Raw genomic sequence first — 22,523 nt, forward strand, 5'->3', positions numbered from 1 at the left:
AAATATAGATTTAAGCTAAATAAATTAAGCTTAAATAAGATATTAATATTATATAAACTAGATATATATAGTATATTAATTAGATATAATAAAAATGAATATTATAGATATTATTAATTATTTACATTATTTATACTTTTATATTGTTTAGATTTTTATATTGTTTAGATTTTTATATAATATATCTTTCTAAGCTATACTACTGTATGGTTATATTATGCTTGCTCTTTCTATAGGTTAAGGCATAATCCTGTATAGTAATGATAGTATGAAAGCTAGCTATATTAGGTCAATGAAATCTACTACTACTACTACTACTACTACTACAACAACATATCCTTCAGAGTAGAGACCAATCAAATAAATACCCGAAACAAGATTCGCAAGAAGTAAACATAAGCAGCAGTCAAGTTTAAGAATCACTAGATATAATCCTCTCAATCTGAGTCATAACCTGAGTTTTCACCAAAAATGGTTCCAGCAAGTGGGCTTGATCCAGAACTTAATGCCTTGGCAAGCGTGATAATATACCTTGGAACGGTTCCCACTGTATTGCCCAAGCCAGCAGTGGCACATCCAGCAACGTCAGCGATTCCATTTGACTCTTGGTCCAGGGAAGCCCCTGCACTCTGAACGGCCGCTTTGACATTATCAGCTCCCTTTTCTAGGCCACATTGAACCCCATACGCAATCGGATTTACAAGACTAGCAACATGCTCCACAATAGAAGTAAGACTTTGCTTGCGCTTGGAAGGGGAAGCACGCTTCCTAGCTCTGGCCGGAGCTTCAGTGGTGGCAATCTCCGCAGCTTGGAACAGAAATTAGAAGCAGCCTGTGAGTAACTTTTCTCTGGCATCTGAAAGAGTTCATCAAATTGGACCAGAACGGTCATGGCTTTCTGCACGTATTCTTCAATATTGGGCTGGATACCTGCCTTGGTGAGCTCTGCATAATTTGCGTGGATGTTATCGAGAGATAGTTGCAGGGCTGGAGACAGGGACTCCAGGTTTTCACGGAGCGTGGTGAGGATTTCCTCGCAGAAGGAACTATCGTCCACAGCTGAAGTGGAATATAAGAGGAGGGCTAGAGGGATGAGGAAGTCTTGGAATCTCATTTTGAAATAAATATATGAATGACTCAAGTTTGAAATTTTCACAGATGAGACGTGATTGTCGAACAATTGTGTTCTAGTTGTGGGTAATCTGTGCTTTCTTATAGATCGCCGTAGGCAAAGAAAAGCAATAGTTCAACAGTTATGCTTACGTTCCTTTCGGTAAGAATTGTTTGTTGTTTTCCACCAAAATCAAAGATCACCTTTTTCATTAGATTGGCATGTCGGAGCTACCGAATCTTTTTAATAGAAAAGAAACTCTTTATGCACGATCTAGTACTATACTCATTGCTCTTTGTAGGTGAAAAGAGACGCAGCGGAACCCCTTGATGTAATCTGTAGACTACCTAACTACCTACCGAAATCCATGTTTGTGTCTTCTTTGTAAAGGATGGAGAGAAGCTTCATGGTTCCAGAGTATATGGGGGATTACTTGATAAATAAGTAACTATTCGACCGCTAGCTCGTTGCAGAGAAGAGGGTTCGAAGAAACAGGAATAGCTTGTCTAGATCATAGGTAACAATCTGAGGCTGAAATATTATAGGCGTCTAACCATGTTTAGAGATCATCAGAACTATTAAAATTATAAGCTCTGATAAAGTTCCATGTGATGAATATTGATTTAGCGCAGTTTCACTACATGGTAAATATGTTCATACTTTATATATAAATATGATTAAACAGTTACATAGATTAGAAAATTAGGCTTGTAATTATCTGTTAATAGCAATTTCTTGTGCTCGCATCTCGTTGCTTAATAAGTTGGACAAAACCTGATCTTAATTTGGCAGACTTGGTTTCCGCGATCTTTCTGGGGCATGGACTCGGACGCAAGCTTGTGGATATCTTAGCTTAGAGGCGATAGTATCAAACTATCTTTTTTTGCTGTACTCTGTATGGACATACTCCGTATGCCTTGGCCTTTTATGGAGCAGAACCTGCTGTAGTGGGTTTACTACAAGCTTTGGCTTAACCTAATCGGCTACTACCACTATCACTCTATCTCTTCGACCAGTCTGTCACGGTATTAATAAATGACAATTCCCCCTCAGAAGTATTCGATTTGCGTTGGCCATCATGATCAATGACACAGTTTCAATAGCCCCAAAAACCCACAGCTCCACATTGGGAGCCGCGTATAGAGCCTATAGTGGTATGTCAAACAGGTCAGAATTATAACCTAGACAGACTGTCTCTTTAAAGTAAAGTACTTCAGTAAGACTGACGACATTGGGATGATTAGTCTTTTTCAACTTTATCGAGTCTTGCTTGCTTTTTGTCCCGCTTTAATGAATGCCGCTTGCTAGCCTGCATCATGTGTAAAGCTAATCCATCCCAATCTGGCTTGGTTGAACTTGTAAGAGGTCCAATATCTTGTTGCAGGACTTGAGACTGCTTTGTGGGTTCTTCTCTGATGTAATGGGCTGAAGCTGGGACTTTGATAGAAAATGAGAGTACAAATCTGTTCTTAATATATGTTCATAGAAATGTCAACCCACGTGGCTTTCAATAAATTGCATCATCATTAGATCGATCCGATCCGATTCGATATCCTTTTCAATGGTCATTTAGTCTACCATATCTCCTGAGAAGCTAACAAACTAGTGTTAATTTTTTTATCTCCAAATCAGGAAATAGACGCGGCAAGCGACGAGTAACCTTTATATTTACTGCAGGATATAACCACAATCCCATCAACAATATTTAAACAATCAATTTACATACTTTGCTGGTGCTAGCTAGATGAAATGAAGCAATTCCTTATAATATTTCTCAAAGTTTTTCCAATCGGTAATCCTGTACTGTGAGCAGTCGTCGTTCTCGCAGGATAATTTTATTGACTCCAACTTGTTTTTCAATAAGCCAAGAAGAGTTTGTAATTGCTCCAGTTCTTCTCTAAGATCATTATCCCCCATGTTGATGCATACCTCTTCTAACGAAGATAGTTGGTGCAGTAGTAGGAACGGAAGAAAATTAATTGAATCGTCTAACTCAACAAACTTCAACTGAGAGATATTTGAAAATCGCCTAATTACCTGTTTTCCAGATAACTTTCTCAAAAAGCCATCTAAAATGCGAAGGGAGTTATGCCCTCATGCGGTGGCCGCCAGCAGGAAGGTGAGCTAGCATATAGCGCCAAGGACTAGAAAAGGGGTGTAAAATACAAGTAACCGATACCTGGATCCTGATGCATTAAATTTGTCACGTAGATGTCATCATGCGTCCATGGTGTCAGGTGTGTGTGTGGATAAGCGAGATGGATTTGGAGAGTAAAACCCATGTGTGATGCCTCCAATAGCAATGATTTGAGTTGACTGGGGTGTAGAGCAGGGCAATGAGAAGGGTTGACATATAATACATAAAGAGCATTTGCTCCGCACATGACTGAGTGAGAAAACATCCAGGACGCAAAAAGTGGCCATATGCAGTATGGTGTCAACAGTTTTATTATAACACTCCAAATGTGGTTTGGGTAAAGGAGTCCTCTCTTTCCTGATACTGGCGTTGTCTACAGGCGGAACCCCCTAAAGTCTATATTTTTGTCTGATATGAACTGGTGTAAATCCTAATATATTAACATGTGTGTCATATTGAGTGTATACACTTAGCACCCTTAGGAGTGTATGGAATATAACTCCAGAATATAGCTAGAATATAGGATATCCTGTTCATCATAGGTAGCTTCTACGACAACCATTGTTACATCTGGTGGCAATAAAGGATAGCGATATTGACATCCAGCCCAACCTATTAGCTCTGTAGGAATTCTAAGTCTCTTAACTGTCAGGGTCCCATGCGAAAGGTGTCAATAGTGTCTTTGCTACTAGGTGGCTTTCTGGGCTGATGCATCACCTTCCTCATCACCATTCTTATCGGGTGATCTCTGGACCTCTTCTTCAAATACGGGCTCCACATCAACTGTCTCAAATTTAGTTTTGAATTCAGCTAGACCCTGGTTGCTGCTATTAGACCGACGTCGGGCATTGGTGAAGTTATAGTCGAAATCTTGCACTTCATCACCCGAACGGCCCCTAAAAGTGAACGTAAGAGAAGATTCTTTTCATTATGAATACTACTTTTCTTACCAGTTACCCTTTCCACCTCCGTCCTTTTTGGTCTTTCTGGGATCTGCATCCACTGGGCCAGTCTTTCCAAAGTACCGAGGAACCGAGTCATGAGCTGCCGCTGTACCGTCCGAGAGCCCGGCATGATCACGGTCATTCATTTTGTGAGATCGTGTCACTGTACCAGTTAAAACCCCGGTCAGTAGAGCATAGGCGGACATTACACAGAATAACCGACATACTTGTGAAATACTGCCGAAATATCACAGTAATGGTTCTTGGATAGGAGGATTACTTGATGCCAGTGGCACTGTGGAATGCAGTGGAATATTGCAGTAGCCGTAACGATTTACGTGTACCCCCTGGTGGCTCGGTCAGAAGATACTTAGACGAAGATGTAGCAAGGCGTAGGTGTGGTTATCTAGATGGGAGGCTGACTTACCACAGAGTGAAAAGAGGCAATGCCAAAGAAAAGGGATGGATCAATCGAAGAGGTTAACTAGGGCTGCTTGGGGAGAAGGGAAAGAAGGGGAAGAAGACAGGAGACACGAATTAGGACATGGGACACATGACCTCATGATATGAAAAACGGCGCTAGCCTTCAGCAATGACGCTAACCCCCGCAGTGCAGGTCGCCATTCCTGGTTAGCCTGATCCGGGGTTGCTACTTCCCGGGCCCACTTGGACTAGCTGGGAGGCTAAATGCTGCAGTTAGTTGAACATCCGTGTAGTCAGTCCTACACCAGCCTACATATATCAATCATTTCAATCTTATCACCAGGAGGTGATCACATTGAATGTACAGGCAGCACGATGTTGTTGCAAGTTGTCAGCATTTAGATTGACTGCTTGATCTGCCAGCCACCTGGAGGTCATATGGATACATGATATTCTGCATTCTATACCCAAGTAGATCTAGCTCTAATGGATTGCCGCCCCGCCTGGTCATTGACTGCATTGACTGCAGCGGAGTCTTCTTCAGCCAACCCCAAAATCTCAGGGAACCATAATGCCAGTTGACCCTCTTCTATGAGTCGCTTTAGTGTGTCTATCTCTAAATTGAGATCTCGTTCAATATGGGGCCACTGCTCCGATTTAAAGCGGTTTCGGACCAGTTCATAAGATCCGAATTGGACGGCCTCTGATGGCTTGGATAAGGGGTAGAGTCTACCCTTTTCATGTTTCTGAGATGCTTCTACACGACTGTAAGTACTCTGCGCATTCTACCGGCAAAATTGACATACCTTCTGCAATGCAATCGGTCAAGGTCTTCACCAAGGCTGTACCTCGAAGTAACGACTTCAGCTCATCGTCGAATCGTGGTTCTGCTTTTAGAATTGCGCACCAATCATCTCTGATAATGCACCTTCTCCATATCAATCTCTCCAAAAAGTCATAGCCAACAGGGTCAGTCGATGCATAGTCACTGAGGCGAAGGACACGAAGAGCAATATAAAATTCACGCCCCAAAGCTGCGCTCTCTTCCCCTTCTAAGAAACGCACTTCATCCACCAAGGTGATGAGATTGATAAGTTGGTCGGCGTTGAGTGCTTCTCTGCTTATTAACTGCCGCAACAACCCTTCGAGGAGTTCTTTGAGCGCAGGTCGGTCACTGACTTGATTCCCGAAATGCTCCATTGCGAGCTCAAGCTCTGCCTTTTCATCAATGGCACCATGCAATGCAGGTAGTATATGTTCATAGAGAAGCTCCTGGATCCCGGCGAGCTCCACGATATCGTCAAGCCGCTTCAACCAGGCCTGCCCGTGGCTTCTTCCAGATTTCCCAGCCTTCTCCCAAGACGCCAATTTCGTTACTTTGGCGAGTGACAATTGAACACGCTTGTTCCACAAATTGGGCTCTTGTGTTAAGGCAAGCTTTTCGAGTGCGTCCGAGGCAGTTTCATAATCCTCTTCCCCAACAATTTCATTAATCCAAGCTAGTCGACCATAGGATGGATATTTCCTTAAGAATCGAGTGACGTAAGGCTGATAGTCTTTCATCGATAACAAGACCCCGGATTGACCAACTCTGATTTGTCGTGAAAAGAAAGCATCAGCCCATTGCTCCCCAAAGTTTTCGAAATAGTCAGCTATCTTTTGTGTAAAACCGGATATATCCTTGACAGTCAGAGACAAGCCTTTCGATCCATTCTCAAGAGAATCCTTATGACTCTTGATTTGATCTTGAAGCTCTACCATCAGTTCTACTAACGCATCCATGTCACGTAATTCCTCAGCTAAGGAAATCGCCCCTTCAAGTTGACCAATCCCAGCCATTTTAAAGAGTTGCCACTTTCTTTTTTTCTGGTTATCTTCCTTCAGGGAAATGCCCTCTTCTCTAATTTTTGGGTCATTTTGCACTGATAACCATCGGGATCTTTCATTTAGCATCATATTTAAGACACGAAGCCTGCGGCAACTATTCTGTGCAATTTTATCCAGCATGAGAGAATCTGCATTCTCGACACTTGACGATGGCTGTTGCATCGAGGACCTAGAACTCTCAAGCTCCAAATCAAGCATGCTCATGGTTTCACTGTAGACCATGCTCTCCGATGTCCAGAACTCGGGAAGATTGTTGTAAGCAGATACTAGCACTCCGTTTTCAAACAATTCTTCTCCAAGGCCATATTGCAATGCATGATCTTCCCTGAAGCGAAACGCGCTCTCTAATACTGCAAGGGAGAGCTCGCTTGCTTGGTATATTTGAGCAATAAAGGCAGTACCGGATCGTCCAGTAGAGCCTTTTGACCCTCGTATAGTATTGAATATCCAGGGAATGATGTGTTGCATTCGAAAAGTATCGTGGAAAAACCATTGACGCACATGGTCGCTCTGATGAGATCCAATTGAACCATGTTTTGTTCTGAATTTTTCATTCATGAGGCCGATGGCGCGCGCCAAGAAAGTCTGCGAGTTATATTTCTTGCGAAACTCTTCTTCTAACTTCCAAATGGATCTCTGAGAAGCCAATTTCTCACCAGCCGACAACAGCTTCCATCGAATCTGCCTCGATAACGGCACCCTGCGTCGAAGTAGTTCTGCGGCCAAATCGCCCAACGCCTTTGAGCGCAGACGCAGATTGTGGTCGAGTGATATATTGGCGTGAGGGATGAATTTGGTGTCTGACCGAAGAATATCCTTGCATATTTCTAATGCCGCGTCCTCAATTTCCTGAACAGAGAAGGCTGGCCCACCATCCTCAATGAAACTCAACGGTGTATTCGACATAGTACCAAAAAATACGGCTTGTTCAATCTTCTGCTTAGCGGTGACACGCGCACCGTCATCGGTTTCTAGTTGGGAAGACAAAGCTGATATCCGTATCAACCCAAACTCCCTCAACATAACAACGCACGTTGGGATTTCGGATTGGGAGCCTTCCTCTACATGTGACCCAGTTCCAATTATCTCGTATTTGTCACCGGTTTGAAATTGAACTCTATCCTGGAATGGCCTGGGAGTGCTACTTTCCAACAGTTGCGCAGAAGGTGTAGGTTCAATCGATGCCAGCGAAATAATCCATACCCTCTGTTCCATGACAATGAATGCCGTGTTCCAAGGTTTTGTTATATGTAACTTCGGTCTGTGTCTGTCAATTTCATTGGTGATATCGGGGTTGTCAATTTTATGCGATGATCGGATTTCCAGCTTGTCGTGAAGAAATACGCCCCTCACAACAGCAAGTGTTTTTGTTGATGTGTCGTGAGATACAAGTGCAAGAAAGAAGAGTGTAGTCTCCTGTTGTACTTCGCCGGAATGAGGTGACTTTTGTTCCTCATGACTAGCAATGCAGTCTAATATTCGAACGGAACAACTAGATCTGCTTTCAATTGCTAACCCCAGCGAAAGGTATATATCGTCCTGTAGATCCACCTCAGCACGAAGTGTGTTAACGTTATTCCAGTGGGAATCCCAGATTTCAAGTAAGGCTGTGCAATATGCGATTATCACATCTCGCTGACCCCGCAAAAGAGAAGACCCCGTTCTGACTGCAGCTATTTCTTTTCGCCACGAGTGGCTCCCCAGAACACTCCTGATGCCGTCAAAAAATCCACCAGCTGTTAACTTTGAATGGCCCCGATGAAGCAAATTTATGGACAAAGCAGGTTTTCCTTGTGGATCTCTTATTGTAACCTGGGCAACTCTACCTGTTGAAAAAGTCAAAATGATACCTGAGGGTTCAGCATTGATGACATCCGTGACCTGTTCGCCGGATAGTAGCCCGGGAATAGCACCCCGTAAGCCACTTTGTTTCTGCTTAGGGATTCCCACCAAGGTAGCATTCGATGCACTTTCCCAATATATCAACTTTCCAGTGACTGGTGCCACCACAAGCAATCCCGGAATTGTAGATGTCACGTTGGACACAAGCGTTCCCATCAAAGCTACACCGTCACTCTTGCACCAATCCGGCATTGACAATGAGATAATCTCAGGCCCTATTTGAGAAGAACCCTCCGTATAAGGCCATATAAGAGCCCGTGTTTCGGTCAAAAGAAGCGCGAACCCGTTTTTCGTATTGAATACACATCGTACTCGACCTAATCGAAGAACGCCGTTAGATTCAAACCGCGAATTTAGCCTTATGGTGTGAAGTGAGATTCGCACTCACCAGTAATTGCTTCTAGAAGCTGTTCAGGCAAAGGGAGCTGTGTGACAGTGTAGTAGTCATTGGAAGACTAATACGTAATGTAAGTATTGAAGACAGAGAAATGTACAGTAATCTCACCAGGACAACAGTAGAATCTTTCAAGCTAGCTAGATTTTCTAACTTCTTTGGACCTCTGAAGGCAATGGTTTGCTCCGCTTCAACTCTGCCGTCAATCTTGGAAGATTGCTTAGGAACATCGATTAAAGGTTGATCACTCTCTACATCGAGGTCTGCAGTTGCGTTCGCTGGACGCTGGATATTCTTTTCGCGCAAAGTAGACTTCTGGCGCTTGGGATTTGGCGGTTTAACGGATTCGTCTAGACTTGTTCTTTGACGCCTTCGGGGATTCCGGAGAGAGCGACCTCCTGAGGTTGGAGCAAACATGTTTGTTATTAGAGCATGGACGAAGATGTGTGCTGGTTCAGAGTCCTTATCGGTGGCATATGTTTTGCTGGTATAGAGCAATAAGGTGGCCGAAGAACTGTCGCATGTTACCAGAGAAGCAATGCTGAGTTGTTGACATTTCAAAGCGCTAGCTCTATCTTGGGGCTTCAGATGTTTGTTTCTGGGCTAACTGTATCTGGACTAACGCGTTACCCCCCGTAACCACCAAGCTCTGGCGGCCCGCGGCAGGTAGCTACATGCTCAGGTTCAATACTACTGCCGCTTCCTCAGTTGATTGAGTGTTCCAATATGACCTCTGATTTCTTATCTACGCACATATGCTTTGCAAGACTTTGAACGGCTGAAATGTGAGAGCGCTAATGGATATTGAAATTTAAAGTATACAATGAGGCTGGAGTATCCCCTTCACGATAATGTCACCAGCAACTTGCTTTCCAGCCAGGTGCATTAGTGGCACCACTTTCAAGCCTTTTTCAACCAATTCTGCAAATCGGACTTTGCGTACAGCCCTTTTCTTTCCTGGTTGGTTTACTTTCTTGCAATTATGTTAACAGAGCTAACGACACCAGGCCATGGCGTCCATCGAGTTGGTATGATATCATCATGGGTAGAAGCCTTTCCCAAAACTTCAAAACCATTTATCGATGAAATGGATAGTACACTTGGTTTCTCTTTGTCTCGTATAGTATCGAGAGGCCCTAATTCGGAGCTAAATAAGACAGAGAACTCACAACCCTCGATCATGGCCACATCCATACTCATCCTACGGATATTGGAGCGGGAATTTGGTTTCAAAACGAAGGAGCGCGTTGATGTGGCTCTTGGGCACAGCTTGGGCGAATATTCTGCCCTTGTCGCTGGAGGCTATTTGGACTTTTTACCCGCTCTTAGAATGGTGAGAGGCCGAGCTGAGGTAATGGCACAATGTAGCCAGAGGGCTCGGCAAAGGTCGGGGGAAAGCTACGGCATGATTGCATTGATTTGCGAACCAGATCATCTCCAAAGCTTGATATCAGCGATACAGGAATTTCTAGGCCCTGGGTCGATGGGCTCCAAAGACGACTCCAGCTATGAGATGTCGTCTATACAACAGGTCCTTATTGCTAATATCAATTCTAAAAACCAAATAGTGCTCAGTGGGAGCATTCAAAGAATTAAGACACTTCTTGTCCAATTGCGGCAATTTGGTGGTCATGACCCGCGAGCCGTGAGATTGAAAAGCGACAGTCCCTTTCATAGCCCTATTATGGCCCCAGCTGCGCAATATATGAGAACAAAGTTGGAAACAACTGATATAAAATTTCCCGCGGCAATGCCATGCGTATCTAATGTTTCTGCTGTGCCTTTCACATCAAAGGAGAATCTCAAAGACCTTCTTTCCAGACAGTGCGTGGAAACCGTGAGATGGTGGGATAGCATCAGATATTTGGATCAGGAACGAGGTGTAAAGCGATGGATTGGTATAGGCCCAGGAAAGGTTGGAAGAAACTTAGTCGGCAAAGAAGTCGGCCGTATCCCTTCTAAAGGTGGTGGTGTCTGGGCGATATGTGATCCAAGAGAAGTTGAGGATGTCATTAACGCCCTTGAAAAATCAGAGCACGAGGATACCGATGATGTATAAATTGTTCCAGCCAATGCATAGGATTTGATACCCCGTTCCAACAAATCTTGGTAGAAGACAAATTATTCTTCCACTTTCAAGTGCATAACCACGGTATAGCCAATACATTTTGCTATGATATTCCAAGCTGTTATTCTAGTATGCGAAGGGGATCTGACACAAATCTGAAACCATGGTGGAATGTCGTTAGTCGTTCATCATGAGTTGGCTCTGAAAGGATGTCATCAAATGGCAATTGTGCAAATATGTCAATACCTTGACATTAAAACGACACCTATCTTAAGTATATGGTACCCCCCGTGATGGGCCATACCTTCATCTCCACGTAGTACTAAAGAGGCAAATGATCACCAAATCAAGCCTCTTTTCTTAGATAGAACGGTGCTCATTCGAAGTATCAAGGTACGACTGAATTAAGGAGACGATTGCGAGGGGTAAGTGGGAACGCAACCACCACCTCTGTTGTTAGGATTAGATGCTAGAAAGACCTGGAGACCAACTTTCGCCAACCCGTTTCACCTCGGAAATGAATTTTTGGTCTGTGATGCCTATGGAGGCTTTTGATGCGGAGTCTTGTGGTTTGGAGCCGAGGCTGTCTGGACTGTAAAAAGGGTTTTGTAGTAGTTTGATGTATGCGGTTTGCAATGCTCGAAAAGCCTTATTACATAGAGCATTATCAGCGACCACGATAAAGCGACACAAAGATCTCGGAGCTTACAGGTTTCAAGTCCGAATCATTGATACCTGTGACTCTGGTGGCTTTGCGTCTCTCTGGCTCCGGCGGTAATCGACCACCTGCAAGATTGACAATAATCAAGATCTTGACCCCGGTATTAGTGAGCCAGCCATAGACTGCTAAGTTTTCGTCAAAAGCTTGTAAGAGGCCTAAGTCTTGGTCTATGAATGTATCCTTGGTGCGAAGATCGAAAATATCAAGAGACGAATTTATCAGAAACGAAAACCTGAGGCGAGACTCGACAAACGGAGGGAAGACTGTGATATGTAGAGGATGGTCCTATAGAAAACCAGCTAAGCTTGCAACCACAGACCAAGCCTGCAGTTATATACATACATTCTTTGCCACAAAGGCAACGCAGGCGATTGAAGGAAGAGCCATAGTTCAAATTGCGCGACAAGCTGGTCCAACGAGTGACAGTCTCTAAAATTCGTGAATCGAGTGAGATGCTTGTTCTGCGGGTAATTAATTACAAGTATTACTAACTTACGCAGCGGATGCGTGACTATACGCAGCTCGGCGGTAATTTATGGATGCCAAGGACGGCCCGCAGGTTGCAGTCCTTCGGTCTTTCAACCTCATTTATCACATCGTGTCTCTAGCGTAAGCTCGCACCCCAAGATTTCAGCATTCTCTCATTCTTACGCTGAGGGTGCGTTGAATTCACCCAGCTGTTTGAAATGGCTTTTGTAGCCCGGTCTGGGCAATTGCGCCGTACGTCTTGCCACCTTCCTCAGATACCTCCTCTCTAACACACAATAGCATATGCACGTCCGACCTCAATCACCAGGCTCGTGCCGCAAGCAGCATGGATTTCTACCTCGTCGCTGAAGTCTGCCTCTGCCGTGCAAAACCGATCGGAAACTAGTTCTTTGACAGCCTCGGGAAAGATACGGAGGGAGGTACCTCTTCCAAGCCAAGAAAAGAAAGAAGGTGCGATGCAGTATGCGTTGTAAGTACAAATATGCCGACATTGTGTCATCTACATGCAGCAAAACAAGAAAGAAAGAAAAAGGAAATTAACAACTGATTGTGATCAAAAGGACAACCCTTGATCAAATCGCAAACTGGGCCCGCCAGAGCTCGTTATGGCCTATGACGTTCGGGCTAGCCTGCTGCGCTGTGGAAATGATGCATCTTTCAACTCCTCGATATGATCAGGATAGACTGGGTATTATTTTCCGGGCATCTCCTAGACAGTCTGACGTTATGATCGTTGCCGGGACCCTGACTAATAAAATGGCGCCTGCTCTTCGCCAAGTTTATGACCAAATGCCAGATCCTCGCTGGGTTATCAGTATGGGTAGCTGTGCAAATGGTGGAGGGTACTATCATTACAGCTACTCGGTTGTTCGTGGCTGTGATCGCATTGTTCCAGTCGACATTTACGTTCCCGGCTGTAAGTTATATGACTCGTCTGCCAAAGCTGATGCTAATGTCTCCCAGGTCCTCCAACATCAGAAGCCCTTATGTATGGGATTTTTCAACTTCAAAAGAAAATGCGGCACACAAAAATAACACGCATGTGGTACAGGAGATAGATGATTTCATCTTCTGTTTAGTATATTAGATGTAGATTTACCTGGATTATTTCATTGGCCAAATTGCTTTCGGGTACTTTCAAATTCTTGGTGAATACTTTCAAAAAGGAATTTCACTGTTAAAATGACCATTTTTGAATTTGGTAGTATCCAGACAGCTCGTTTATTCGATTTCCTTTGTGCTTTTTCTGTAACCATTTATGGCTGAGTTACTCGCTATTATTTGATTAAGTGCAAAAGTTCCGTGAGAGGATGCGGGTTCCTTTTATTTCTTATAGTCTCTACCCAGGGGCGTCGCATCCTAATCGGGCCCGTTGAGTTTCGGATTCTATGTGGATGCATAAAATCATATACAAAGTACTTTTTAACTACCCACGACCACACCACCGTTAGGGTGTAGGCACTGCCCAGATATGTAACTGCTGTCGGGACTGGCTAGGAATACAAAACAAGTAGCTACTTCACTTGGCTGCCCTGGGCGTCCCATCGGCACCTCACTGAATTGTTCAAGCGCCTTTGTTTCCATTGTGGAAGGTATCAACGGTGTCCATACTAAGTGATGTTAGCAAACTGGCCTAAGTATCCAAAACCTATGGCTTCGACTTACTCGGACCAGGACAAACACAATTCACTCTAATACCTTTGCCAATTTGCTGATTTGATAATGCCCGAGTGAATGCAACAATGGCCCCCTTTGTGGACGTGTAATCAAGTAGGTCACCCCTTCCAATGAAATGATTCACTGATGCGCAGTTGATGATCGTGGAACCCCTTTTGAGATGCGGCATTGCATATTTTGCCAGGTAGAAGTAAGGATGTATGTTCGTATTAAAGGTATTTTCCCACTGTTCCCTACTCCTTCATTAACAATACTTCAAGAGAATGCTCTTTTAGTATCACTCACTCAGAAAGATCTGATATATCCTGTATCATGTTTTGAAAAGCAGCATTGTTCACCAAGATGTCAATTCCGCCAAGACATTCGACAGCTTTATCAATGACGGCCTTGCAATTCTCCCTTGTGCGCAGATCTATTGGGAAGAGGTAGCATTTACTGCCATACTCTTCGACTTTCTTCTTGGTTTCTTGAGCGTCTTTTTCTTCGACTGGAAGATAGGTAATAAGGCTTGATGCGCCTTCCATTGCGTAAAGAATGGCAGTAGCTCTCCCAATTCCAGAATCACCCCCAGTTATCACAGCACGCCTGTCTTTTAATTTCCCTGCTGGTTTGTACGGCTGATAGCCGCCATCATCGGTTGGGAGCTGATCAGAGACTGGTTTCGGATCAAGCATCATATGCTGCCATCCTGGCTTTTCCTGATGGTGAATGGGGACTTGATGCCCTATGAAAGAGTCAGAAAACCAACCCTGTGAAAGATATATTTTAATTTTTCTTGTACCTGGCTGAAATTGTGACGTATGACCCATCCTAGGACCGTATGGCATATATCAGTAGAAGTGGAATTAAACCGAAAATGTTTCATCAGCTTTATTTTCTAAATATTGCACATAATCATTCCATCGAGGAAGATTCGCCTGAAAATATATGGTCCATTGAGACATACCGTCAGAGTGACGTCTCTGTGCTGTAACCTCTATGTCATTCATGCAGCCAAAACCTTGGGAGAAATAATGATACCAAGCATGTATTTTCTAGTCGGAACAAGTTCAATTATATCATTTGGAAACCCAGCTCATCTATATATAAAAAAGTAGCCGAAACAAACCAAAAGGATCAGGACCGTCATCCACAAGTGACGGATAGGACATAAGTCTTGGTGGACTCAACATTGTTTTACAATAGCTTGGGATACTTGTCTGAATTTCATCCGTACCATCGGAGGCGGCATGCTTTATGATAGTTGCGGACATCCCTCCCTGTATTATTATTAACATTGTTGTAAGATTGGGCGTATTCTATACTGCCAGCCCCGGAGTGGCTCTAATAGTCTCACCGCCTCTCAAAAATAAAAGTGGGCCGGCAAAAAAAAGTTACTTCCTTCACGAGAATAATGACAATAATATATCAAATCAACCTGTTGTTTTGAATGATTTGACCGTTTTCCAACAGAGTGAAAATGGAGGGATCCTCGATATGCGAGTCTATTTCATCCACGCCGCATTTATTTCTACGCCCATCACATCAGTTACACATCGCATCACGACTTGCAGCCAAGAGCTTTCTTGATCCACTGACCGTGGGCCATTCAACCCTTCGACGCAGTAGCAATAATTCTCTGAAGTACAGTAAACATGGCTCGGGGATTTTGAAAAAGAGCGTTGAGCGCAAAAATCACACTCAGCCACTATATACGAATGGGTTTTCTATCGACCAAATATGGGAACAGGCCGTGCGAATAATAACCGACACAAGCAATCAATTGAGCCAGGATATTGTCACACCTTCGAAGCCCTCTCAGCGATCGAACTATCCCCAAGACGATCTACAAACGCGCCAGTTCAAGGTTTCCGAGCAAGATGTACCTTCCTCTGAAAATGAAAACTCTGATTCAGACCCAGAAAATCCCAGCGACTTGGAACAAATGCCCGAAAAGTTGGAGGACTTTGATGAATACGAGGATTACATGGATTTGGAAAAGCTGTCTGACGAAGATGAATCGTCAATACCCGAAAGTCCCTCTTCAGAAACGTATGTTCAAGACCCATTTAATCTGAATGATGGGTTCTTCTCTATCGACGAATTCAACAAGAACACGGAGTATTTGGAAAATATGGATGCCAAGGGTGCACAGGAGGAGTTTAGTGACGAGGAAGACATAGACTGGCACATTGATCCTGCGGCTGCCGGATTATCGGCTCCAAAGACTTATAAAAAGAGCGAGAGCAGCCCTAATCAAGATGATGATGGCCAAAGTTCAGCTAGTGAAGATGGGCCAATCTTTAATGATGTCGACCTTTTGGGCGACGAAAGCGATGAAAATGTGCAAGGCGCTATAATTGACGAAACTGACTGGATTGACACTACTGAAATAAAATACAACGATTTTTTTGCACCTCCTCCCCGAAAAGTCTCACACCAAAAAGCCAGGCCCCTTCCGAAAACACAACCATCCCAAATTGAGAATAATGATGATATTGAACTTGCTATGTCCGATGTTCGCCGTGATTTGTTTGAGGATTTCTCTGAGAGCTCAGATCAAGAGATCGATGCAAATTCCAATGAATTGCAAGAAGGTCGATCTACACATGAAAGGCAACGAGCCAAGATTGCAGACGAGATTCGTCGTTTAGAGTTAGCCAACGTCGCAAAAAAGGGGTGGATGCTCGCAGGTGAAGCCAGGGCCACAGAACGGCCAGTCAACTCCCTCATAGAGAATGATCTTGACTTTGAGCGCATTGGAAAGCCCGTGCCAGTCGTGACGAATGAAACATCAGAATTAATTGAGCAGTTGATCAAACAGAGGATACTGGCGAAAGACTTTGATGAAGTGATAAAGCGTTTGCCCGACATGATACAGCGTACCCAGGCCAGTCGGGGACGTGTTGTTGTCGACCAAAGCAAACCTCAGCAGAGTCTTGCCGATTTGTATGAGAAAGATCACTTACGAATGAACGATCCCAATTTTGTTGACGAGAAAGATGAAAATCTTAAGCGCAGCTACGGTGAAATTGAACAGTTATGGAAGAACACAAGCTCTTTGCTTGACGCTTTGTCCAATTGGCATTACAAACCTAAAATTCCCCAGCCCGACATCAACGTGATTGCGGATGTCGCCACCGTCATGATGGAAGAAGCACGCCCTAGTGGAGCAGGTTCCATAGGGGAGCAAGCAACTCTTGCGCCACAGGAAATTTACAAGGCCAAAGATAAGAATGGCTTTGGAGGGGAAGTTGTATCAAGAAGCGGTGTGTCTATGGCTAAAGACGAAATGAGCAGAGAAGACAAGTCCAAGAGAAGACGGAAGCAGAAGGAGAGTTTCAAAAACGCCAAGTCGACCTCCACATCAAAAACAAAGGCTGACGAAGGACAGCAAATATTATCAGATTTGAAAAAGGGTGGCGTCAATATAGTAGGCGAGAAGGGGCAGTTAAAAACTGTAGAGGGACAGTATCAGTCGAAGGCAACAGAGGCCCAAGCAGGCAGACTCAAGTTGTGATGTATTGATTTCATTTTTCTTCTTCCATTTACACAGCTCTTAAGTCATATTATTCTACCGTTATAACCGAGTTTTTGTCACTGCGCCACTGCACACCTTGACTGCGTGCTTGTATTTGGTAAAGAAATAGATTCTCTCTTGAGTAATCGTGGCAGCCCGGATATTGGTGTATTTCCACGACAGCAAACTTCTTCTTGATTGCTTTAATGCAACGTACATCGGCTCGTCGACGGCGTTTGAAGGAGAAATAGCATACCGACTCCGGGCCTAGGAGTCTTTCTAGTGTTGAGATGAGCAAAGGGAATGCCGGCTCAAAGTAGACGCAGTCTGCAGCAAGCACGACAGCGGGGTATTGTGGCAGGTCTGTGGATGGTGGTGAGGCCCAATCCAGCACAGCTGCGCTCACCTTGCTCGTCAAACGATTGATAGCGATATTTGCTTGCATTAGAGAAAGCATCGGCACTTGATCGGTGATATAGATGGGCATATTAGTGTTGCAGCCTTGGGCGACAGCTAATCCAACTAGACCGCCTCCTGCTCCTAGTTCGACTCTATTCATAGCCAGAAAAAAAAGCATGTCAGCGAGAGCCCAAATTCGAGATTCCAAGTCAGCCTTTCGACATTTTGCTCAGGGTATACAGACATGGTCTTGTCAACGAGATCTGTTCTATGCTCTTGGAGCATGTATCTCGCTAACAGCATGCCTGCTGGCCAAAGTTGCCCCCCACATCCTTCTTTCAGGTCCTCTTGGAGTACGAGCGGTTCCTTTAAAAGACCATCGAACGTGACTTTTATTGTGCCAGCTTGTTTTATGTCTCGGATGGGAATCAGTGACTCGAAAATCATGAGGTCAGCATCATCGTCGGAATCAGAATCTGCGGTGGTATACGAAAGGTCAGAAGAAGCATTAGACGGGTTAGGAAAGCCCTCCTTGGCTAAGGCGTGTGGTTGTCGAATCGAGGTCATCTAGATGTCAGGTCAGCGAATGATGACGGCACAGATCAGTTGGTTCTCCGTGCATCAACGGGTGTAGATCCGAGATCGCTTAGGCCAAGAAGGAAGATGATTGACGGTGTCCCTCCGAGTCTTCACTGAACCGGGGAGAGGGGAAAACGAGTGGTCGTGCCGTGACCCACTCCCTCATTATGTAATTACACCTTGCTACATCGTTACTTCCAGCAACTATCTCACAGCTTACAGATACGAGTCTACACTTGACACTCACAGTTTATTGTATGATGGAAGATATAGTGGTGTGTACGCTGGTTACACTGTGTGCCGTGGTTTAATTTCTCCTCCACTGATTTGAATGCTTCTTTCAGCTCTTCAGAGGCTTGCTTTCAGCGCCATGGGGTTCGCCCTGAATAACGGCGTCGTCTGCACTTCATGCTCTTCGACCAATCGTAGCAATGCTCTCTCGGCTACGAAATTCACATTTGTATAACTGTTGGTATTAATACTGCCGGCGAGCTGCGATGATGCGATGATCGGTCCTCTGTTTTCATCGAAATGCGTGACGTCACTGACCGGCTCTTCCTGGTTCCTACTGGCTCATCATGCTTTGAAGACGCTCGCCAATCCACATTGCAGTCGAGTTCTCCTGTGACCACACACTCCAGACTCAGACTCAGACGCCGCCTTGGCAGCAAAAACTGGCGAAACTTCGACCCAAACCCCACGACACCCGTTTCGGTCATGGCGACGTCATCCGCCTATTTGCGGCTAGCATACGCCATACGGCGAATATAAGACCTGGCTGCGTGCTTCTGCGCCAATATCCTTGCTTCGCATATGCAGAGCCTAGAGAATTGAACACTGGTTCTGATTATCACCTTAAACAGTACCGTCTGTCGCCTCCGTTATTTATTGACATCGCTTCAACACAGTCGCTTCCAAAAAGTCAACTGTGATCTAGCAACATGACTACTCTACACTGTACGTCTGTCTTGTGGAATTGTCTCACGCGCTCCCCGGATATGCTGATCAATAGGACTTGCAGATCTCCCTCCCGTGAAGCCCTCGGCCATCGCCTTGGGTACCATCTTCACCCATACCGCCTCGTTGGGCATCCTGGCGCCCGTGTTTGGCGACGCTTACCATCGTGCCCAGGCCGCCAATACGAAGGAAGAATTCGTCAAGTCCAAGGAGACAAGCAGCGCCGTTGCCGCCTGGGGAAGCTCTCTATTCGGAAGTGCCGTCCAAACTTATGGCGTGGCTGCGCTTATCAATGCCACCGGGACCTTGACCTACAAAGGAGCAGCCTACCTAGGAACTCTCGTCTTCTTCGCCAGTGCGGCTCCTGGTGTAAGTCTACTCCTTACCCTCAACCTCTTTTCTAAAGATTGTGACCATTCTGATTTGTCCAGTTTGTTGCCCAAATCTTCACCGAGAAACGACCACTCGATACAGTTGCTGTGGGTGCTCTTAGTAGAGCATTCGAGACTGTTGGTCTTAGCTTGTTCCTTACCTGGTGGGGAACACGCACGAATCCATTTGACTAAGGATTTCAAGAAACCTTTCTGAATGTTGACGGGCCGATGTGACCTAGGTCGGCGATAGTTTCTTCGATTCTGGCAAGGAAATAGTGACATCAAGATCACAGCAGAATGTAAAGTAATGTTAAATATTCATTCAATGCATAGTCATGCACCCGATTTATCGTATCGCCCCACTGAATAATAATTACTTGCAAAAGCAAGCTACTAATTTCTAGCAATCTCATCTTAATAATGAACGTATTTCTAATAGAAGCAAAATCCGTGCAATGAGAGATCGAGAATTTTTGGTATGAACATTCCGAACAATGCGTGGAGTGGTAGAGAAAATGGGCATTGATTTATACAGAGCTTGTGGATTGCAGTCTAAAAAGTAACTCCTACCGCAGTATCAATACGCGACAGAATGTACATGAATTAACAAGATAGCGATCAAGAAACAAGCGTTTTAAATGAGAAAGACGTTGGTGGTTTGACATTGGTCAGTACTAAACGAAAGTACGGCAAGGGTACCTATCAAGATGTCAGTAATGGCAATGTGTTCTACAAGGCATTTAAATGACTAACTTTTCTGGGTAGCCTTGACCAGAGCCCAATTGATACTCTGACGATGTGTTGAGTTTGGTAGGAAGTGGCGGAAGACCATCAGACCCCAGAACACCTTGCACGTTACTCTTGTCCTTTTCAAAGATGGCTGCAAGGCCTCGATCTTCTCCCTCTTGCTTGATGCTAACCAGTTGCTTCTCTCCCGCTTCTCCGATTTGAAGAATGTCTTCTTTCGGCGCTTGTTTGCTGCCTACTGTCAACAATCCTACCGCGTCACCTTGGTTGACAACGCTCAGTTTTGGATAGTTTCTTCTGGCGTCGCGTTTCCAGTACGGGTTATCAGCGATGTCAGCGGCTGGAACGGTGACAGGGTCATCATAAGATAATGGGGGAAGGGCGCCCGGAGTAGGGTTGCGAAATTGAGGGTTGAGAGGAACACCGGTAGACCGGTTGGCATCGATAGCTAGAACTCGTCGGAGGCGTTCCCAGATTCCTGTTGACTGAACTGTATATTTCTACTGGCTCTCAGTATTCACCAAACAAACTTGATGAAGAAAAAGAATACCCTACCTTGTGGACTGAGATGGCATTCGCGGCGGATGTTGCCGCCTTTACCGCTTCTCGAGACATAGTCTGGCCGAATCAATTAGAGTGGCCTGTCAATATATAGCAATATGTGGTAATATCTTACCGAAATGGGCGTGCTGTACATACAGGTTGTCCGGTGGTTGATCGTAACGATGTGTCGGCCATGATGGACGTTCGGCAAGTGGCGCAACATTTTTCCGTCCCGACATCCAATTGAAATAGCTGTATTAATACGAATTATGAACTGCCAGCAATGACTGACGATAAACAGGTCATCGCTTTTTCTAGTGAATATAGGTCTACTATGCAGTAAGGATGTTTAATACGCTAAGAACTAGAAATGTTCCCGTTGCATCTGAGTTCTTTGATATTCGCTATATTTTGACTCGCTAGACCTTGCACAACGACATGAAATAGAAGGTTCAAAGAACCAAATTATAGTGTAGGAGTTCATGAGTTAATGTAACATCAGTTACTTAGGTATTGCCTTCGGTCATTTCGATTCCGCCTCCTCGGCCTTGTCTTCATCTTTGGCTGCTTCTCCCACAATCTTCTCCACCGCGTCGACTGTACCAACTGGACTGCCATGTTCCAAGAGCAGAACTTTCCCATTTTTATCCACTGCAAACACGCCCCTGACTGTGCCCTTAGGGGATTTTTTCAATCCCAGACTCCCAATCAAAGTGGCATTTGGGTCGCAGAGTAGCGGGTATGGCAAGTTTTGCTTGGTCTTGAACGTTGTATTTGCCTTGGGGGAGTCGGCGGAGAGACCATAGATAGATAGACCAGTCGAAGTCAGATGTTCATGCTTATCGCGGAACATACAAGCTTGCTTGGTGCCTAATAGATAGTGAGCACGTTTCGTGTTGGAATATTTATCATAAGAACTATGATGGTTGTCCAATCGAACCAAGGTCCGAATATAAGAGCCTATGATAACTTACATCCTGGAGTTGAAGCTTTAGGATAAGTGAAAATGACAATCCCAGATTTGCTTGAAGCGACCAAAGCCTCCAAGGTTGTGGATGTGCCATCATTTGTTTGTATCTCTCCACCGAACCCCTTTAATGAGATCGTCTCTCCAGTCTTCGGCACCGGGGTCTTTGAAGATGCACTGCTGGTTTTCTTCTTCTCTTGTGTCGATTCAGCTTTTCCTTTTGGCTTGGTCGATTTTGGTTTCTTCTCTTGTGCCGGTGCGGCTGCAGAGGGCGGCGTTTTACGTTTTCTCAGCTCAACCATTGTGATGATGTATGGCAAAACAAATACTATGCAAGGAAATAGACAGATGGTAGAATCAGGATTCAGCTAGTCGACCTCGTTCTAAATGAGAAGTGTAGTAGCAAGGCGAGGCGGTATATGGAAAGACGAAAAGATGAACGCGTCGCGCGGTCTTCCTTGCGCGTCTAGACAGGGCTAATTGCGCCTCCGAGACTAATTCAGATTCTCCATGCCAAAAAGTCACACAAGTACGACCTGTCTAATTAGGCCGTCAAGAACGAGGACGCGTTACTAATTGCTACATACTGTATGTAGTGTTTTGATAAAGAGTTAATCAGTAACTGACGTTATATGTAGTCAACAGGATGTGCTTGTGTATCACACAGTATTAATAATAACGTGTTACACATTATTCTCGTAGACA

The 22,523-nt window shown here is 44.6% G+C and overlaps 12 protein-coding genes across 12 annotated transcripts; 4 read left to right on the forward strand and 8 right to left on the reverse strand.

Annotated features, from left to right (window-relative positions):
• Positions 1-437: 437 nt before the first annotated feature.
• BGW36DRAFT_362638 (uncharacterized protein) lies at positions 438-1,114 on the reverse strand (the record flags this gene model as incomplete). Its single annotated transcript, XM_046214392.1, has 2 exons — positions 438-808; positions 844-1,114. 2 exons carry the CDS (start codon positions 1,112-1,114, stop codon positions 438-440), a joined length of 642 nt encoding a protein of 213 aa, XP_046068976.1.
• A 2,822-nt stretch (positions 1,115-3,936) lies between these two features.
• On the reverse strand, positions 3,937-4,338 carry BGW36DRAFT_430846 (uncharacterized protein; the record flags this gene model as incomplete). The annotated part of the gene is made up of 2 exons (XM_046220895.1): positions 3,937-4,144; positions 4,199-4,338. The coding sequence occupies 2 exons, from the start codon at positions 4,336-4,338 to the stop codon at positions 3,937-3,939; spliced, it is 348 nt and encodes a 115-aa protein (XP_046068977.1).
• Positions 4,339-5,076: 738 nt separating this feature from the next.
• On the reverse strand, positions 5,077-9,215 carry BGW36DRAFT_303022 (putative nuclear pore complex subunit Nup133; the record flags this gene model as incomplete). The annotated part of the gene is made up of 4 exons (XM_046211843.1): positions 5,077-5,344; positions 5,391-8,715; positions 8,793-8,859; positions 8,910-9,215. The coding sequence occupies 4 exons, from the start codon at positions 9,213-9,215 to the stop codon at positions 5,077-5,079; spliced, it is 3,966 nt and encodes a 1,321-aa protein (XP_046068978.1).
• A 434-nt stretch (positions 9,216-9,649) lies between these two features.
• On the forward strand, positions 9,650-10,857 carry BGW36DRAFT_301763 (putative malonyl CoA-acyl carrier protein transacylase; the record flags this gene model as incomplete). The annotated part of the gene is made up of 2 exons (XM_046211723.1): positions 9,650-9,758; positions 9,806-10,857. 2 exons carry the CDS (start codon positions 9,650-9,652, stop codon positions 10,855-10,857), a joined length of 1,161 nt encoding a protein of 386 aa, XP_046068979.1.
• A 471-nt stretch (positions 10,858-11,328) lies between these two features.
• Positions 11,329-12,069, reverse strand: BGW36DRAFT_419168 (Sedlin; the record flags this gene model as incomplete). The annotated part of the gene is made up of 3 exons (XM_046219445.1): positions 11,930-12,069; positions 11,576-11,872; positions 11,329-11,514 (listed from the first exon to the last, which is right to left on the reverse strand). The coding sequence occupies exons 1-3, from the start codon at positions 11,972-11,974 to the stop codon at positions 11,329-11,331; spliced, it is 528 nt and encodes a 175-aa protein (XP_046068980.1). The 5' UTR covers positions 11,975-12,069.
• Positions 12,070-12,273: 204 nt separating this feature from the next.
• On the forward strand, positions 12,274-13,134 carry BGW36DRAFT_430850 (putative NADH-ubiquinone oxidoreductase subunit B; the record flags this gene model as incomplete). The annotated part of the gene is made up of 4 exons (XM_046220896.1): positions 12,274-12,307; positions 12,356-12,545; positions 12,637-12,992; positions 13,040-13,134. 4 exons carry the CDS (start codon positions 12,274-12,276, stop codon positions 13,132-13,134), a joined length of 675 nt encoding a protein of 224 aa, XP_046068981.1.
• Positions 13,135-13,498: 364 nt separating this feature from the next.
• Positions 13,499-14,562, reverse strand: BGW36DRAFT_302560 (oxidoreductase; the record flags this gene model as incomplete). The annotated part of the gene is made up of 3 exons (XM_046211799.1): positions 13,499-13,686; positions 13,742-13,986; positions 14,039-14,562. The coding sequence occupies 3 exons, from the start codon at positions 14,560-14,562 to the stop codon at positions 13,499-13,501; spliced, it is 957 nt and encodes a 318-aa protein (XP_046068982.1).
• Positions 14,563-15,212: 650 nt separating this feature from the next.
• Positions 15,213-17,252, forward strand: BGW36DRAFT_302510 (U3 small nucleolar ribonucleoprotein Mpp10; the record flags this gene model as incomplete). Its single annotated transcript, XM_046211792.1, has 1 exon — positions 15,213-17,252. One exon carries the CDS (start codon positions 15,213-15,215, stop codon positions 17,250-17,252), a length of 2,040 nt encoding a protein of 679 aa, XP_046068983.1.
• Positions 17,253-17,349: 97 nt separating this feature from the next.
• On the reverse strand, positions 17,350-18,125 carry BGW36DRAFT_277652 (putative methyltransferase-domain-containing protein; the record flags this gene model as incomplete). The annotated part of the gene is made up of 2 exons (XM_046210199.1): positions 17,350-17,803; positions 17,896-18,125. Coding segments are annotated over 2 exons (684 nt in total), but the record flags the coding sequence as incomplete, so codon positions are not given.
• Positions 18,126-19,171: 1,046 nt separating this feature from the next.
• Positions 19,172-19,753, forward strand: BGW36DRAFT_399836 (uncharacterized protein; the record flags this gene model as incomplete). The annotated part of the gene is made up of 3 exons (XM_046218567.1): positions 19,172-19,187; positions 19,252-19,556; positions 19,619-19,753. 3 exons carry the CDS (start codon positions 19,172-19,174, stop codon positions 19,751-19,753), a joined length of 456 nt encoding a protein of 151 aa, XP_046068985.1.
• A 163-nt stretch (positions 19,754-19,916) lies between these two features.
• BGW36DRAFT_385904 (putative NADH-ubiquinone oxidoreductase 21 kDa subunit) lies at positions 19,917-21,024 on the reverse strand. Its single transcript, XM_046216967.1, has 3 exons — positions 20,864-21,024; positions 20,315-20,808; positions 19,917-20,260 (listed from the first exon to the last, which is right to left on the reverse strand). The coding sequence occupies exons 1-3, from the start codon at positions 20,921-20,923 to the stop codon at positions 20,236-20,238; spliced, it is 579 nt and encodes a 192-aa protein (XP_046068986.1). The 5' UTR covers positions 20,924-21,024; the 3' UTR covers positions 19,917-20,235.
• Positions 21,025-21,138: 114 nt separating this feature from the next.
• Positions 21,139-22,299, reverse strand: BGW36DRAFT_385908 (thioredoxin-like protein). Its single transcript, XM_046216968.1, has 2 exons — positions 21,826-22,299; positions 21,139-21,721 (listed from the first exon to the last, which is right to left on the reverse strand). The coding sequence occupies exons 1-2, from the start codon at positions 22,118-22,120 to the stop codon at positions 21,375-21,377; spliced, it is 642 nt and encodes a 213-aa protein (XP_046068987.1). The 5' UTR covers positions 22,121-22,299; the 3' UTR covers positions 21,139-21,374.
• Between the last annotated feature and the right edge of the window lie 224 nt (positions 22,300-22,523).

The sequence above is a fragment of the Talaromyces proteolyticus genome (assembly GCF_021365285.1).
Source record: "Talaromyces proteolyticus strain PMI_201 chromosome Unknown BGW36scaffold_10, whole genome shotgun sequence".
Lineage (NCBI taxonomy): Eukaryota > Fungi > Ascomycota > Eurotiomycetes > Eurotiales > Trichocomaceae > Talaromyces > Talaromyces proteolyticus.

Bases quoted from the DNA above. Each gene is read 5' to 3' on its own strand.
- BGW36DRAFT_385904 (XM_046216967.1), bottom strand. From the start codon at position 20,923: ATGTCTCGAGAAGCGGTAAAGGCGGCAACATCCGCCGCGAATGCCATC. The intron at 20,809-20,863 runs GTAGGGTATTCT...GAGAGCCAGTAG, and splicing joins ATGCCATCTCAGTCCACAAG to AAATATACAGTTCAGTCAAC. The intron at 20,261-20,314 runs GTTAGTCATTTA...ACATCTTGATAG, and splicing joins GGTCAAGGCTACCCAGAAAA to GTACCCTTGCCGTACTTTCG.
- BGW36DRAFT_385908 (XM_046216968.1), bottom strand. From the start codon at position 22,120: ATGGTTGAGCTGAGAAAACGTAAAACGCCGCCCTCTGCAGCCGCACCG. The intron at 21,722-21,825 runs GTAAGTTATCAT...ACTATCTATTAG, and splicing joins TAAAGCTTCAACTCCAGGAT to GCACCAAGCAAGCTTGTATG.